Raw genomic sequence first — 15,128 nt, 5'->3', positions numbered from 1 at the left:
GTCCATGGCTTATCTTATTCTTTAAGGAGACATATTATTCCACCAGGTGTGAGTGTGATTAGCCTTAAAAGCCGTTTCAGATTTTCGAAACAGTTTGTAAGGCTAATCACACTCGCACCTGGTGGTATTATATGTCTCCTTTAAGCTGCACTCGCCCTCATCACAAACATCTACAAACTAAAAGTCACAGAGCCACACAAAACCAAATGCAAATAATTGGACAGACACTGAGAAACACACACCACACACACACACACACACACACACACACACACACACACGCACCCACACACACACACACACACACACACACACACACACACACACACACACACACACACACACACACACACACACACACACACACACACACACACAAACACGCACGTTAAACACTAATCCTCCACAGGTTCAGAGTTTGGCCTGGGTCACAAATTCTGTATTCAGCATACTTTCACACAGTCAGCAACCTAAAAATAGCTGAAGGACCCTGGCCTTCTGCCCAGCCTCCCCGAACTGTCAATAAGTTCTCCTCTGCCTCCCTGGCCAGTTAGACTGTAAACCCACTTTGCCAAACACCTGGACATGGGCAGTGTCTTTACTTAACTTGAAATCTAACTACTTCCAGTTAACAAAGAATATAAAGTTTACTTAACAGTCAATACACAAGATACTTTATTAATCCCAGATGGGAAATAAATCACAGCCAAAAGTTCGCCTAGAGGACCGTGAAGAGGAATTAAAAAGAGAGAAAGGAAATAAGAATAAGAAAGCCATACCAAAAAACATACCTACTCGCAACATAACAACCCTGCTTAATGGACACATGCTCAATGTGGGGCCAATGGCTGAATATAATCCTATCAATCATAAACCGTTTGTTGTGGGGCAGCGTGAGCGTGCATATTGCTTGTCTATATACAGCACTGCATTCCAGAGGTCTTTATCTGTATTCGATTTCCTCTTTCATGAATAAGCGCCAGACAATATGAGGGCGTCTGGCTTTTGTCTGCCCACATTCTGTTTGTTTGCACTATTAGTTATTTGGGCTTGCAGACCTCTAGGATATTCCCTGCCTTTGTTTCTCCTCTCACACCCCCTCTGGGTCTCCCTGCCTCTCCAAGCCTTCAGACAACTGCCAGGGGCTTGTTAGGTTTTGGTTGAGAGGCTGAGAAAGCCCTGCCATTGCCCTATTGTGGATTTTTAGTTGATGTGTTTGTGTATGTATGTATGCATGTATGTATGTATGTATGTATGTATGTATGTATGTATGTATGTATGTATGTATGTATGTATGTATGTATGTATGTATGTATGTATGTATGTATGTATGTATATATGTTTGTGTGTTTGTGTGTGTGTGTGTGTGTGTGTGTGTGTGTGTGTGTGTGTGTGTGTGTGTGTGTGAGTGTGTGTGTGAGTGCATGCGTGCGTGCGTGCGTGCGTGCGTGCGTGCGTGCGTGCGTGTGTGTGTGTGTGTGTCTCTTGTTCTTTTTGTTGAGTACTTGTCATATTTCAACCAAGTACTTACTTACAACTATAAACTTTAGAAAAGGTCCTATTCCAGTGTTTACATACTTTGAGTTTGAGAGTTCAGAGAGTGTGTGCCTATTACGTTTAAAGGAGAATTGGGAAAGTGAATACCTTCTTGCCTGAAAATATTGAACAAACTGTTTATCATCTGAAATATTCATGTGCGAGTGCCACACCGGTCCTAGAAAATTTAGAGAAAGCAAAGGCGAACGAAAACCATAACTTAAACATATTAGAGAGGTAAAAAGGAAAAACAGAATGAACTGTCAAAAATGTGAATTGTCAAAACTTTCTGCAAACCAGAGTATGGGATCAGTTAGAGTGTATGTGTGTAAGTGTAAGTGTATGGGAATTTCTGTCTGTGTGTGTTTGTATGCGCGTGCGCCTACATGTGTGTGCAGTGCACGCGTAGGCATGTATGAGGTGTGAGGGTTAGCCGGGACAGGAAGGTCACAAGGTGAAACAGAGACTGTTTTCTCTTGGCCTGGGCCACCCCGACCCCTTCACCACACAATCCAGAGCATGTGTATTTGTACACACACCATGTGCGCGTGTGTGCGTTTGTGTGTATGTGTAAATATTAATATACCGTATGGGGCTGGCTTCTTAATGGAGTTAATAATGGATAATCATTCACTGGCGGATTGAGCCTTGTTAAAGAGAGTGTACTTCTCTTCACTGTGCAATTATACTATAAGAAGACGTTGAACAAAGGTTAAGTTACTAAGTAACTGTACCATTATGTATAGTACATTTATAGGAATGTATCGGAATGGTCGCTAGACGGTAGTTGATAGATGAGGTCCGCACTGAATAAAACATCACCCACCTTTTGTGATCGCCCTGTAGCTACACATCCCCCACAGGGCTCTGCTCACGTCATAAACCACCAGCGCACACAGCTGGCTGCTTTTGGCCCGCTGTTTCGGGTACAGGTCCTACCACATCTGAAACCACTCTCACAGCGGTCCTATCGCGTTCCAGTATCTGTCAGCCCGCGGTCCGTGGCTGGTTGGGGTAAGATTTGGAGCCCGGGGTGAGGGTTAAGTTCACGGCTCGACGCAGCAGGGGGTGGAGGAAAGGAGAGCAAGGCAGAAGGGGGGTGGGGGTTGGGGGGGGGCATGACCTATGACCATGACCTGGCTGGTGCTCCAACCCTAAAAGCATCGTCAAAGACGGTACCTGCTGCGCCACAAGGCGTCCGGAGGTCCCCTGCAGTGTTGCACTGCAGGGGGCTCCAAACTGATATGGTCCCGTTGTGACATCAAACACAACCGGTAATGTACTACTGAGAAATAACGTGTACGATCCACGATCCAACGATCCAACTTCAGCAATGTGTACCTAATGTGCGGCCTTTCACACTTGTTTTATTGAATCAGGAAGGTTCAGCATGTGGAAACCTATTGCTTTGATATGACTCTAACAGGATGTGTGTGGGTGTGAGTGTGTGTGTGTGTGTTTGTGTGTATGTGTGTGTGTGTGTGTGTGTGTGAGAGAAAGAGCGAGAGTGAGGCAGAGCGAGAGACAGACAGACAGACAGACAGACAGACAGACAGACAGACAGACAGACAGACAGAGAGAGAGAGAGAGAGAGAGAGAGAGAGAGAGAGAGAGAGAGAGAGAGAGAGAGAGAGAGAGAGAGAGAACAGGACTCTGCTCTGTCTCTAATCAACTTGACATGTGCAGCTTGTTTCTACACCAAGACTCTCTTGCCTAAACTCTAAATGCCAATTTCAACTCACGTTGTCCTAGCAAGGTGGGGCCTACGGGAACTGGGTGGGTTCAGTCCTTTGAGAGAAAAATGCAGAAATGTCTGGTATCAAACATTTATTAAAAACCTCGCCAGAGAGAGTAAGCTTTAAATGTCAGAGCAACAATACAATGACAAATGCAGAGAATAAAGGATGGACCTATTTACAGCTGACACAGCGATGGGATAAGGGGGTCCAATCACTCAGAAGAAAGACTGCTGCACCGTCTACTTCACAAAGAGCTTCTTGTTTGGTTTATCCAACACTTTGTCAATAGTTTGTTCATGTTCCGTAATATGCAGTAATAAGCACATATATCATGATTACGTGACTTTGCACATTAATCTCTGCCGGTCGATGTGTAATTATTTGCTCAGAGCCAGTGGTATCATTCTGATGATTTTAGCACAGCTTCTTGTTGTATTTAAATAAATATGATAAACCTCACATCTACTTCTAATAGTGTTAATAAGAGTGGGACTATAAACCCTAAACTATAGAAAATCATGAATCAATGCCTGACACATTGTGTCAGGTTATGTGTACATGTGTGCATGTATGTATACAAATACACTTTGTTAAGTTTGTGTGTTTGTATGTTTGTTTGTTTGTTAATAAGTGATCACAAAATCATCAGGAAAACAGGGGCCCCATAAATTATGAGATTTTGGTCTGGTTTGTTTCAAAGTGTATATTTCAATGGACAACATTAGCATAAATGTCCTACAGCCTGGAATTTTCCTATCCAATACCTTTAAAAAACAAAACAAGATGTCACTAATAATTGAAGATTATCATATATCTACTACTCAACTATTTTTACCCTATATGAAGCCTCCCACTCTCCCCCTCTTTATTAGTGTGGGTTGAAGGAGATCTAAAAATGAAACATATGTTTCTGTGAGTATGTAGGAGCTGGGGCCCCGTTGGCTGGGGCCCCGTTGGCGTATTGTTTTGGGGCATGGATGAAAGATGGGAAAGGACTGGATACCAGAGGAAAGTGGGGGTTGTGCTGCCATACATTAAAGACCCACATTGGCTAAACAATCTTCAATGAAGGGAATAGCAAAGCGAATAAATTCCAAACTCATGTATTGATCATGATTAATACAATGGCGGTATGTGTTTCACTAAAAAAGAGGTACTACGATTAAAAAAATAAAGAAGTTGTTGAGGAAAGGGTTAAGGCATGTCTGTATTGTGTGATGAGGACCGGAGGAAATTAAAGGACATTGGGGGATGGATATCACGTGTGGGTGTATTTAGCAGCATTACTCTGACCACTGAAACTATGCGGTGTTTTAGCAAAGTGGAAGAGTTAGTAATAGTAATAATAGTAGAAGTGCTAATGTGCGTGTTTGTGTGTGTGTGTGTGTGTGTGTGTGTGTGTGTGTGTGTGTGTGTGTGTGTGTGTGTGTGTGTGTGTGTGTGTGTGTGTGTGCGTGTGTGTGTGTGTGTGTGTGTGTGTGTGTGTGTGTGTGTGTTTGTTTACGTGTATTGCTTGTGTGTTTGCGGAGACGGACATCATTTTCAGGTATTGTTTCAATTCCCAAACATCATTTTAAAAAAAATGACCGACTAGAATATGCAAGAAAGACCTCATTTATAGGGTTAATTGCACGTGTGGATATTTCGTCAGTACAATGGGCGTCCGAGTGGGCGTGTCATCCCGGGGCGTGGACGTATCCAGCCAGTCAAATGCCTTGTTTGACACGAGCAGGCGGATCGCCCTGCCCACTGAAGTGTGTCTCAGATGTTGTCTCTCGCAATTTTGTTCAAACTCAGGAATTACCTTGTCGTTCATACACATATATGTCGTAAGGTTCACCCTCTTGGTGTATAACAACTTTTGAAAATTAATAGATCGTTTTTATATTAAGTTTTCTTTAAACGCAATCAGTTTGGGAAATAGCAGCGTATCCCTGGAATCAGCGAAAGTTACTTTTCTAGAGTATCCCACGGGGCAGCAAGGTGTCGCATAAACGGATTTATATCGCTCTTAGGGATAATTTACCATCCCGAGTCCCAGTGATTGGGCTCATTACGGCTATGTCCTCTTCCACAGTCAAGGGACATTTATCGTGATTCATTCAAGAAGAGGTTGTGCCACCTTTTATTTCGCTTGTGGACATCTATGGAGAGCGTCCTGCTGCATGCTCTCACGCCAGCAGTGGAGTCTACTTTTCACCTCCGGTCTTCCCTTCACACGCACTCCGGGACAAAGCTGTGAATGTTGACTCTAATAAGACCTAACATAGTGGAAGAGGACTACCATCACCTCATTTGAATGCCTTTGCAAGGATTTCGCTGGTTTTTGTGCTGCAGGCAGGGATTCAGTTTGCTCGGACGGGACTATGGGGAGAGAGAGGAGGAAGAATCTTTTGAATTGCGCAACAACGAGAACCTGACTTCCAATGGACGGGTAAACTAGCCACACTTTGCATTTGACAGCCACTACATATTTTAATGCTGCACGTTTATAAGATTCGTATACTATATGCCTTTTTTCGTTGACTCGGTTATAACTGAATGAACTATCATCCAGATGTGATGTTTAGGCCAAACAGCCCAGCAGAATATCCAATAATCAAACTATGATTGTACATAGCCTACAGTGTCGTGTGGATCTCAAGCATTACTCTATTCCTGTATATTCCTATGGTTGATCTCAAGCATATACTGGCCCTTGTCCTACAATACATAGTACAGACTTTAAAAAGTAATAATGAGGATTCCCTTCCACATAAGGGAGCTTTCCGTAACTATGGCCTATAGGCCTGCTCGCATTGGCTCTTGAAAATATTTTGGAGCTTGGCCAATTTAATATATGACCAATAACCTGTTAAACCAGAGGTCAAATATTTGGATCCGCTGTGATTGTACATAATGTATTGGTTTACAGCTGGCCTGTGTATAGGCATACCTCGTGAAATCCAACAGAGTTAAAAGAAAGCAGGCAACAAAGCTGGATGTTCAGTTGAACTGGTCCTCTGTGTTTGGCCAGCAGAATTGGAAGCGAGACTGTGGCCTTGTATTCTCTGTAATGTTAGTCATCTGATCAGACACAGAGAGTTCGCTATTGCCCATCCACTTGTAAGAGGGCATTGTTGCCTCGGATTGGGCCAGCCTTTTACAGTCCAATGTGCTGCCGATGAACAGACAGACCTCATGAAACCAACTTAAAAATATGAAACTTTTTTGGTCTGATCTTTCCAAGCTCCTTACTGTTCAAAAGAGATAACTGAAATATAGATTAGGATTTGTTTAGTCAGTACATTTTTTACAACATCAAAAAAATATATGCCAGAAAGTTGGCAAGTTAAACTGCTGAGTTAAAGTTTACACTTGACTGACTGGGAAAGTAATTGCACCCGGGGCTCAAGCCTGCATACAGGATGCTTATCTACTTGTTAGACCTTTTGTCTGCTTGTAACCAACGGTCGAAACACGGTAGAGATTTGCATGGAAACGTTTGGAACAATAACGCTGAATAGGGCAACTTGGGAATGAGGGCTGTCACTAAGGTGACACGGTGCAATCATTCAGTTGGTTTTACGATACCTATACAAAAAAACGTTATTACTTAAGCATGTGCAACAATTTTCTCTGATCATCAATGTCATATTCCTCTTTGACTTTCAGATATTCAGCAAATTTGTCTTAGGCCTATTGACTGTATTCATTCTTTCAAACAGCCTATTCCTGTAATATATTCTATTCACAAACAACCTAACACCCTTTGCTCCATCCAGTATGAAAATGCCTTCCAAATGATCTCTTCATATCACTTATGATGGCAATTATGTTATGAGAATAAAACATGTTGTGGGCGCCACCGCATGAGGTACAAGACCGTAATGGGAACTACAAACAAATAAAAAGTAAAAGGCGAATATACAACGTCTCCAGAACCACATTAAAGATCCTAACGTGAAGCTTTTTCGTGTTCCATATTTATTGTCCAATGCAGAAGTAGCCTGTAACCGCAGCAGCGGCCGATAACAGCACAACATCTGCTGTTCTGCTGTCCAGGGGTATCTTGAGAGGTGTCACTGTGTAGCACTGTTCTGCTTGGCAAACACCCCCGTCTAGAGTTATCATGCACCATCTGTCTAGCAATGTTGGCCAGGGAAATCTAACCATACGCCATTACCCCTAAATCAATAGGAGATCCTGGTAACTGAGACAGACAGCTCTTCCTGAAGCAACTTTCAAAGCCTCTTTTTCCGTTACTTCACAGTTGATACCTTTATGGAGTTCTGTAATCTGCAGATTTATGCTCCTTGCATTTCTATATTAATTGAGATGCTAGTGAGTGACGCTAGTGGGTCTTTCTTTTATCCTGGTTTGTTCAGAAATTGTTCCTTGGACATAGGAACTATAGCCAACCATTGGAGTTGAGTGAATCAATCAGCACAGCATTGTGAAGTTTACTATAGACTGCTTAATGGTACTTACACAATGCTCCCTTTACCGTAAACTTTCTTATGAGTAAATTTTCTTACCAGCTAGTTGATTAGCCAGTTCTAACAGAAGTATTCTGCCCTTTATCTAATGATTGTTGGCTTCTAGGCTTACTCAACGTTTGCTAAGGATGTTGATCATTGATTACCTTCAGCTGCAAACACCATTCCCTTCTGACACACACGCACACCGACCTATTGTGTGTGTTCTGTGTTGTGTGTGTGTGTGTGTGTGTGTGTGTGTGTGTGTGTGTGTGTGTGTGTGTGTGTGTGTGTGTGTGTGTGTGTGTGTGTGTGTGTGTGTGTGTGTGTGTGTGTGTGTGTGTGTGTGTGTGTGTGTGTCCACGTCCTGTTTGTGTCTCATATTTCTAAAAGCCCATGCTGGGAATGAGCCATACTTAGCCCTCGCCATTATACAACCCATGTTCGTACAGGGTTCTCCTGGAAAAGTTATTGATCTGGTGGATGCTCTTTAGGTTTCTACAGTGTTAAAGCTGGCTTGGTTGGGGGCTGGGCACTTGGTCAGAGATGGCTTAGAGGGCAGAGGTCTTCAGATGAGTCCCAGGGAAAGCCCTCTAGGGCTTCATCCCTTGTTTGCTCAGCCTCCTGCATAAAGTCCACTAGTTGCCAAGCCACTTTTCAAGACAGCTGGTCAGACCTCCCTCTATGTGTGTACGTTTGTTTTTTCAGACTGCCCGCTCTGAAATGCCCATTTTAAAAAGTCTCTGAAACGCTCATGCCAAGGATGACCACAGAAACCCACAAGTCTGGTGGAGTCTCCCTTACTCAAGCCATCCAAAAACCTCACCACGAACTCCAGTGTTCCTAACCTCTGCCAGGAGATGCCACGTTCGGTGACGTCCGCAGTGCCTGTGCCGTAGGCAACTCTCTTGCCAGGATACTCGCTGAGGGTGGAATTATGACTCCCTTCTGATGCTTGCTCAGAGTTCAGACTTCAGAGGCTAGAACTGGGCCAGAACATCTTACCCCTTGCATGTTTACAGTCTTCATTCAAAGAAACTGCTCTCAAACAGCTGCCCAAACAGTCTCGCAATATTGAATGCCTCTAGTGTTGGGACAGCAGGGCACTCATTTTAGGACAGGACATCCGTCATTCTCTCGTTTTCTCTCTCTTTCGCTCTTTCGGTCTCGCCCATGTTTCCACTGAAACCCTGTTCAACCTTTTCCTCCCTGTGAATTTCACCAAAAGACAATAATCTTAGTAAATGTGGAGCATTTGCAACAATGTATTATCTTACCAAGAAACAAACTAGTTTAGTCCTCCCCCCCATCTTTCACATTAACCGGTTGTGCTCCTCAAAGCTTGATGTATGATGTCCTGTCAGATCCCTACCCCACCTCCTTAGGGGCTGTGCATCTGGTCTTCAGACAGACACTGGCTGAAGCCTTTTCCAATGGTTACTCAGCCTCCCAGGAGAGAGAAGGAGAGATATATTGCGGATGTCAGAAATGGAATGATCGGGTCATGATTTCTGTTCTCTTCTATGTGCTGGACTGATCTATTCCATGTTGATCAAGGCAGATTTCAGAATGATCTTCATAATCACATGGACTGTTACCAACGCAGGAAATTATTGAATGCGTTGATCTGAATCACTATCCATTATTAAATAAAATACAGCCCACTGTTTGACTTAGGACTGTGTCATGGAATCTTGCTCCAGATATGCAGTTTGTAGAGGGGTCGGATTTGACTTGTCTCTGTCTCTGTCTCTGATGTACTGCCACATCAGTGGATGACAGCAGGGATGGGATTATAATAACCCAGAAATCCTGTCTCGGATCAGTTTTTCGTGCCCGAATAGTTTTGACTAGTTTTGTCTACATTACCGGCGCCTCGGTTAAGTACAAGCAATTATAGCTTCGTAATTTCCTCATCAGCTTAGGTTCACCTGCTGGACATGCCTTCCTCAGACACCGTCGTAAACGAGGCTTTTTCAGTTGGTGTTTCCTCTGTTATTTCTGATGCAGCACACTGTTTTTTCAGGGCCCTGGTCCTATACTTAGGTCAGGTGTGTGTGTGTGTGTGTGTGTGTGTGTGTGTGTGTGTGTGTGTGTGTGTGTGTGTGTGTGTGTGTGTGTGTGTGTGTGTGTGTGTGCGTGTGCGCACTGTAAGGGGCCAAGAGTTGACCTGGATTGTATTTCAGGTAGGCTGAGAGCCCTGCCGGGCCCTGGCAGCCCCTGCAGAACTCTGCTCAAGTGGTGGGGCGGCGAGAGACATCAAGTCAAGTCACATTGACACGCAGCGTGTCCTCCCCAGCAGGGAGCCGGGCACCAAAGGCACACAGAACATCTCTGATGTCTGATGGGGTTTTCCAAGGTCACTCTGGGCAATCTAGGGGCCCTGCACGTCGTAAGAAGAGAACCCCCTTCCCGTCTCTTGCTTTACAGGGGCTGTTCTGAAATGAAAGGTTCAGTGTTCCAGCCGTGAAATTTGATTTAGTTTGTCTGCCAGTAGGAGGGTGGGGGGGGGAGGGGTGTGTGTGTGTGTGTGTGTGTGTGTGTGTGTGTGTGTGTGTGTGTGTGTGTGTGTCCTCGCAGTCCTTTCCACAAGAAGCTGACCCCTGGGAGAGTAGGGGGTGGAAGTGTAATTTAGTGCGAGGATTAGGTCGCTAGCCTCTGAGGCCGATTCCCAGACAATTGCTGGGTTCGCTTGGTTAAGATCAGACGAGATTAGAGGCTCCACTAGGGAGATAATGTACATCTTTAGCGTGCTAAACTCTTGTTAGCATACTAAATTAACAGGCTTAGTTCCCTAAAAACACGCCATGCCCATTTGGTTCGCTCTTTTTCCCTCTGTCATCCCTTTACTCGCTTCTAATTCTATACATCAGGAAGCTGAAGGCCATGAGTATGATTTTAGTTTACCATACGAGCTCCACAGTGTTAATTGGTATGTTGGAACAATTGAGCAATTTGAACTTCAGCGAGTGAACTCTCGTTACACCCAAGGGACAATGTTGACGCCTAGTAAAAAAAAATTGTATTCAGAAGAAACAATTTGTTGTGAGAAGGGCAGGTACCTCTGTTTAGTTGATATACTCAGGATTATTTTCTTTTCCACTACCAACGTTGAACAAATCCGAATTGCCAAATAGCAAAAGCGAAGCCAAGAATTGGAGGAACTGTGCAGCTATGTGATGCTGCAACCTAGCCAAGAATGGCAGAGCGCTCTGCCCTATGGGCACGGAGTGAGGGTTTTTGAAGGGATCAGTCCCAGCCATGTTTGGAACCAGTACTGGGAACCAACCACTGTATCTGTTGCCACCTATTGACTTTATTCTCTGTGTCGCTCTCCCTGTTTCTTTTGTTGACAGATCCCAACTGACGTGACTGTTTCTCAACCTACACACACGGCGAATGGAACCAATGGGTAAGGACATCCGAGGGAGAGAAAGGAGAGCGAATGAGACAGATTTGTGGCGGGTTTTCCATTAAACCATGAAATATTTGTTCCTTATTATACTGTGCAGGCAGCATGTTCTTCTGTGGTTTGGAGTACTTGTGTTTATTTAGCATAGGACACGTACCTTCACTTCCCCTCCTCTCACCTTTTGTGCATGGACTTTTAAGTTCTCGCCTAATGTGCCTCTTCATAAATCACCACACACACAGAAAGACACGCACAGCTCTGTCTGTCTGTCTGTCTGTCTGTCTGTCTCTCACTCACTCACTCACTCACTCACTCACTCACTCACTCACTCACTCACTCACTCACTCACTCACTCACTCACTCACTCACTCACTCACTCACTTAAAAAAGACATTCTGAGTATACTTGATTATTAACATACATGGTTAAAGACGTACTTCTTTAACCATGGTAGACTTTGTCAAGCTTTATCAATAATTGTGTCAAGCTTTCATTTTTAGGCCTGTATGGTTCCTCTCATTTATTGGGCTTCTGTGGCTTGGGCTAGTTTTGTTTTGTCAGTTCCAGTTCCAACCTGTTTTATTGCTAGTAATTATAGCTGATCATGTCTTGACTTTCAATATGCTATAAAGTGATAAGCCTCAATTGGACCCTTGTGAATTAAAATGCAAATAGTGTGATTTATAACATGGTGGTGGTGTGCCAAATTCCTTTTGGAATGACTGTGCTAATAAACGATTGCATGTTCCGGGTACTTTTATTGTAACTGTACTACATTGCCGGTCATGGATTTTGGTCTGCACAACCAGAATGTCTGTCCTCCAGCCTGTCCCCGTTAGGACAAGCGGCTGTTCTCGCATGGCGCACATGTAATAGAACCGTTCATCCCGTTTGATCGCTACTCTCTAGAGTTGCATGTGTGGCCACACTAGCACGGGGTCAAATCCCACCGGAGACCAGGGCCATTCTCTGCAGTGCAGCCTCTACTCTGTCCCCCTCCCTCTCGTCCTCTCTCTCCCTCCCCCGTCCCTCCCCCTCCCTCCCCCTCCCTCCCCTGTTTTCCCAGTAGTCTCATAAACCACATCAGTGACAAGGAAGTGGAGTCCCAGCTCACGCCCCCTCCCGTTTCGAACAGTAAAAGACTGTAACGCGCCTGTGTTCAGACTTCACGAGAACCACGAGGACTGTGTGTATACCGCAAATCACCAAAATGAGGGCCGCCATGGAAACGCAAAAAATAACGGGAGGTTGGCGTCGGCCTTTATTATTTATTGGTCCAGCGCTCCCCAAGTAGGCTGCAGCACAGTGTTTCAATGGGTCAACGGGTAACTGAAGTACATGGGGTAGGGCTGAGATAACAGTGAAGTATATGATCAAGATAATCATAGGGAATTTCCCATGCCAAGTATTCATCACTTTATGCTTATGGAAAGTATGTTATCTTGTAGTATAATGATGTATGGTATCAGACCAAAGTCGTACCTTATCTATTTACTGGAATTTTTATTAACAACTATGTATTTAAAGGGCATATCTTTTCGCCGTAATTAAATTTGACTACAAACTGGGTACCAGTAACTACATTCGATTACACAATTATGGATTTTACTACGGGCCCCGCTGGATGAGGCAGTATGGGTCAGGCTACCTTAAGTCTTTGCAGGACAGTATAGGTTGGCTGACTTTTCGTCTCACGCACTGCCTTAGCTACCCACAAAACGAATTTAGTTTCTTGTTCTGCGTATGCGTGTTCTTTGTGTGTACACATTTTTTTTCTTGGAGTGTGTATGTGTGTGGGTTAATTTGATTGTGTGTGTGTGTTCAATTGCATCTACTCTTGTTGCATCTGTGTTCATTTGAGCGTGTGTGTGTGTCTGTGTTTAAGTGTGTTCACTTTTTTGTTAATTTGTTGCTAGTGTGTGTGTGTGTGTTTGTGTGTGTGTGTGTGTGTGTGTATGTGTCAAAGACCTGTCTGTTTATCACCTCCAGGCCTCGAGGAAATCCCATTGCTTGATTTACTACTGGTTTTGTCACGAGTCTGTTAAAAAGCTGAGTGTAATCACTCGCGAGCAGGGAAGCTAGCGAGCACAGCCCTCACTCATTACCTTGCCAATTACTCAACACACCCTGAGGGGCCAGCTTTGTAGAAGGAGGTCATGCCACTGACTGATGACACAGCCGATGGTGCCATGATCAGCCCCTCCCATTTCACAAAATGAGGTGTGGCTGGCTCACACACTTCGATTTCTTTCCCTTTCTCTTTATTCAATCATACAGGGTGAACTACCCATAACCAGTCATCCCTCTCAGATATGAGTCAGATGTAGGTATTTGTTCTATGGGTTGACCTCTGTCCGATTGTTCTCGGGTTTTACCTGTATGTGATTGTTCCAGGGGTGGACCTATATCTGATTGTTCCAGGGGTTAACCTTTTTATACTTGATTGTCACTGGGGTTGAACTATAATATTTGATTGTTACAGGGGTGGACCTTAATGTGATTTGTAACAGGGGTGGACCTATGTATGAATGTTACAGGGGATAACCTATAGGTGATTGTTACGGGCCTTGACCTCTCATACATGATTATTACAGAGGTGGGCAGGAATATGTGTTTGCCCACGCTGGACTGAGGCTGATGGTTGTGTAACCGCTGACATCGTTGGCCATGCTGCATGCCTCATGTGGTGGGAGTCAGATGGACCCCAGCGGTGGGCTGGGTCAAACATCTCCCCCTGTACCATATTGTGGATCAGCCCGTGGGGTGAGGAGATTGCATGGATGACCGGAGGTGTCGATACTAATATTTTTTACATTTGAAAATGTACACGGCACCGCATAAGAGGAAATTGCGTAATCTAAAGGTTTTCTCAAGAAGACAAAGACCGGTCAGCTTTTATTGTTTATATGTGCCCTCTGCTTTTTGATCCAATGGGAATCATTCGAGTCGGCCAATGGTGTGTCCTCTCTAATTTCCTTGCAATAGTGGAAATACCATGGCACTGAATAGCCCACCACCGCAATTCATCATGTGTTCTGACATGCAGGCTGCAACGTGGTTTTGCCGCAGTAGACGAGACTGTGCCTTTTTTTGAACTGCCATTGTTGTCTAAATTCAGTTTTAGGAAGTGGTTACAGAACAACACTCCTGCCCGCATAGTAACTCATGGTAACCAAGTGAGGATCATGGCACATCGGTACATGATCAAGAACCAACGCAGTGCGACCTTGTTTTTTCTGGGGCTAATATCGGCTCTGCCGTTGTATGGGCCCTTCTCGTCGTCTGGGCCCCCCCCCCCCCCCCCCCATGTTCTCTTTTCCAGGTGTTGCCAGCCGCGGCAAGCTGACCCCATGGGGGCATTCTTCCGAGGATGCAGATAGACACAGGGCAAGGTCCTCCTCCGCTTGCTGGGATCGCCAGTATCTATATCGCTCATCCGCCACTGCTGTTTTTTATCCATCCACATTTGGCTATTCTCCCTGTGTCTCTTGGTCGAGTTTAATTTGGGAAGCAGGGGGACAGGCCAGAGTGTCACCAGAGCAGGAAAAGAAAAAAACGGTACAGAAGAAATGGTATTCGGCCCTCTTGGTCTTTACCCATTCTTGCCCCTCCTCCCTCGACACATCATGCCATTCTCTGACGTTGCATGAATATCATCATAGACAAGGAATGACACAAAGTGCACTGTTCAGCAGACGCGTAAGGATAGAATAACACCGTTCTTAAAATTTGTTTCGTAACCTGTGGAAGTTTGCGTGTCAGTTAGCCAACGGCCGTTTCTCGTTTTCTTTTTAGATTGCGAGGGAGATTCAAACTATTTTTTAATGCGTTTCATTAGATAACGCTCCACTAAAACCCATTGAAGAAGTCTGATGTTATCATGCCATAGCTTTCAACCGATCCTACACAGTCTCCTCAGTCTCTCACTGAGACTTCACACACACACACACACACACACACACACACACACACACACACACACAC

The 15,128-nt window shown here is 44.5% G+C and overlaps 1 protein-coding gene across 1 annotated transcript in view; it reads left to right on the top strand.

Moving 5' to 3' along the window:
• The first annotated feature begins 5,041 nt into the window (after nucleotides 1-5,041).
• Nucleotides 5,042-15,128, top strand: part of plekhh3 (pleckstrin homology, MyTH4 and FERM domain containing H3) — a 36,316-nt gene continuing 26,229 nt past the window's right edge. The window contains exons 1-2 of the mRNA XM_030381382.1: nucleotides 5,042-5,709; nucleotides 11,089-11,144. Of these exons, the coding sequence (XP_030237242.1) occupies nucleotides 5,575-5,709; nucleotides 11,089-11,144 (191 nt within the window). The 5' untranslated portion in view covers nucleotides 5,042-5,574. The remainder of the gene's footprint in view (nucleotides 5,710-11,088; nucleotides 11,145-15,128) is intronic.

The sequence above is a fragment of the Gadus morhua genome, chromosome 2 (genome assembly GCF_902167405.1).
Source record: "Gadus morhua chromosome 2, gadMor3.0, whole genome shotgun sequence".
Classification (NCBI taxonomy): domain Eukaryota; kingdom Metazoa; phylum Chordata; class Actinopteri; order Gadiformes; family Gadidae; genus Gadus; species Gadus morhua.
Note: the sequence above shows the minus strand (reverse complement) of the source record. Positions and strands in the feature narration are given on the sequence as shown.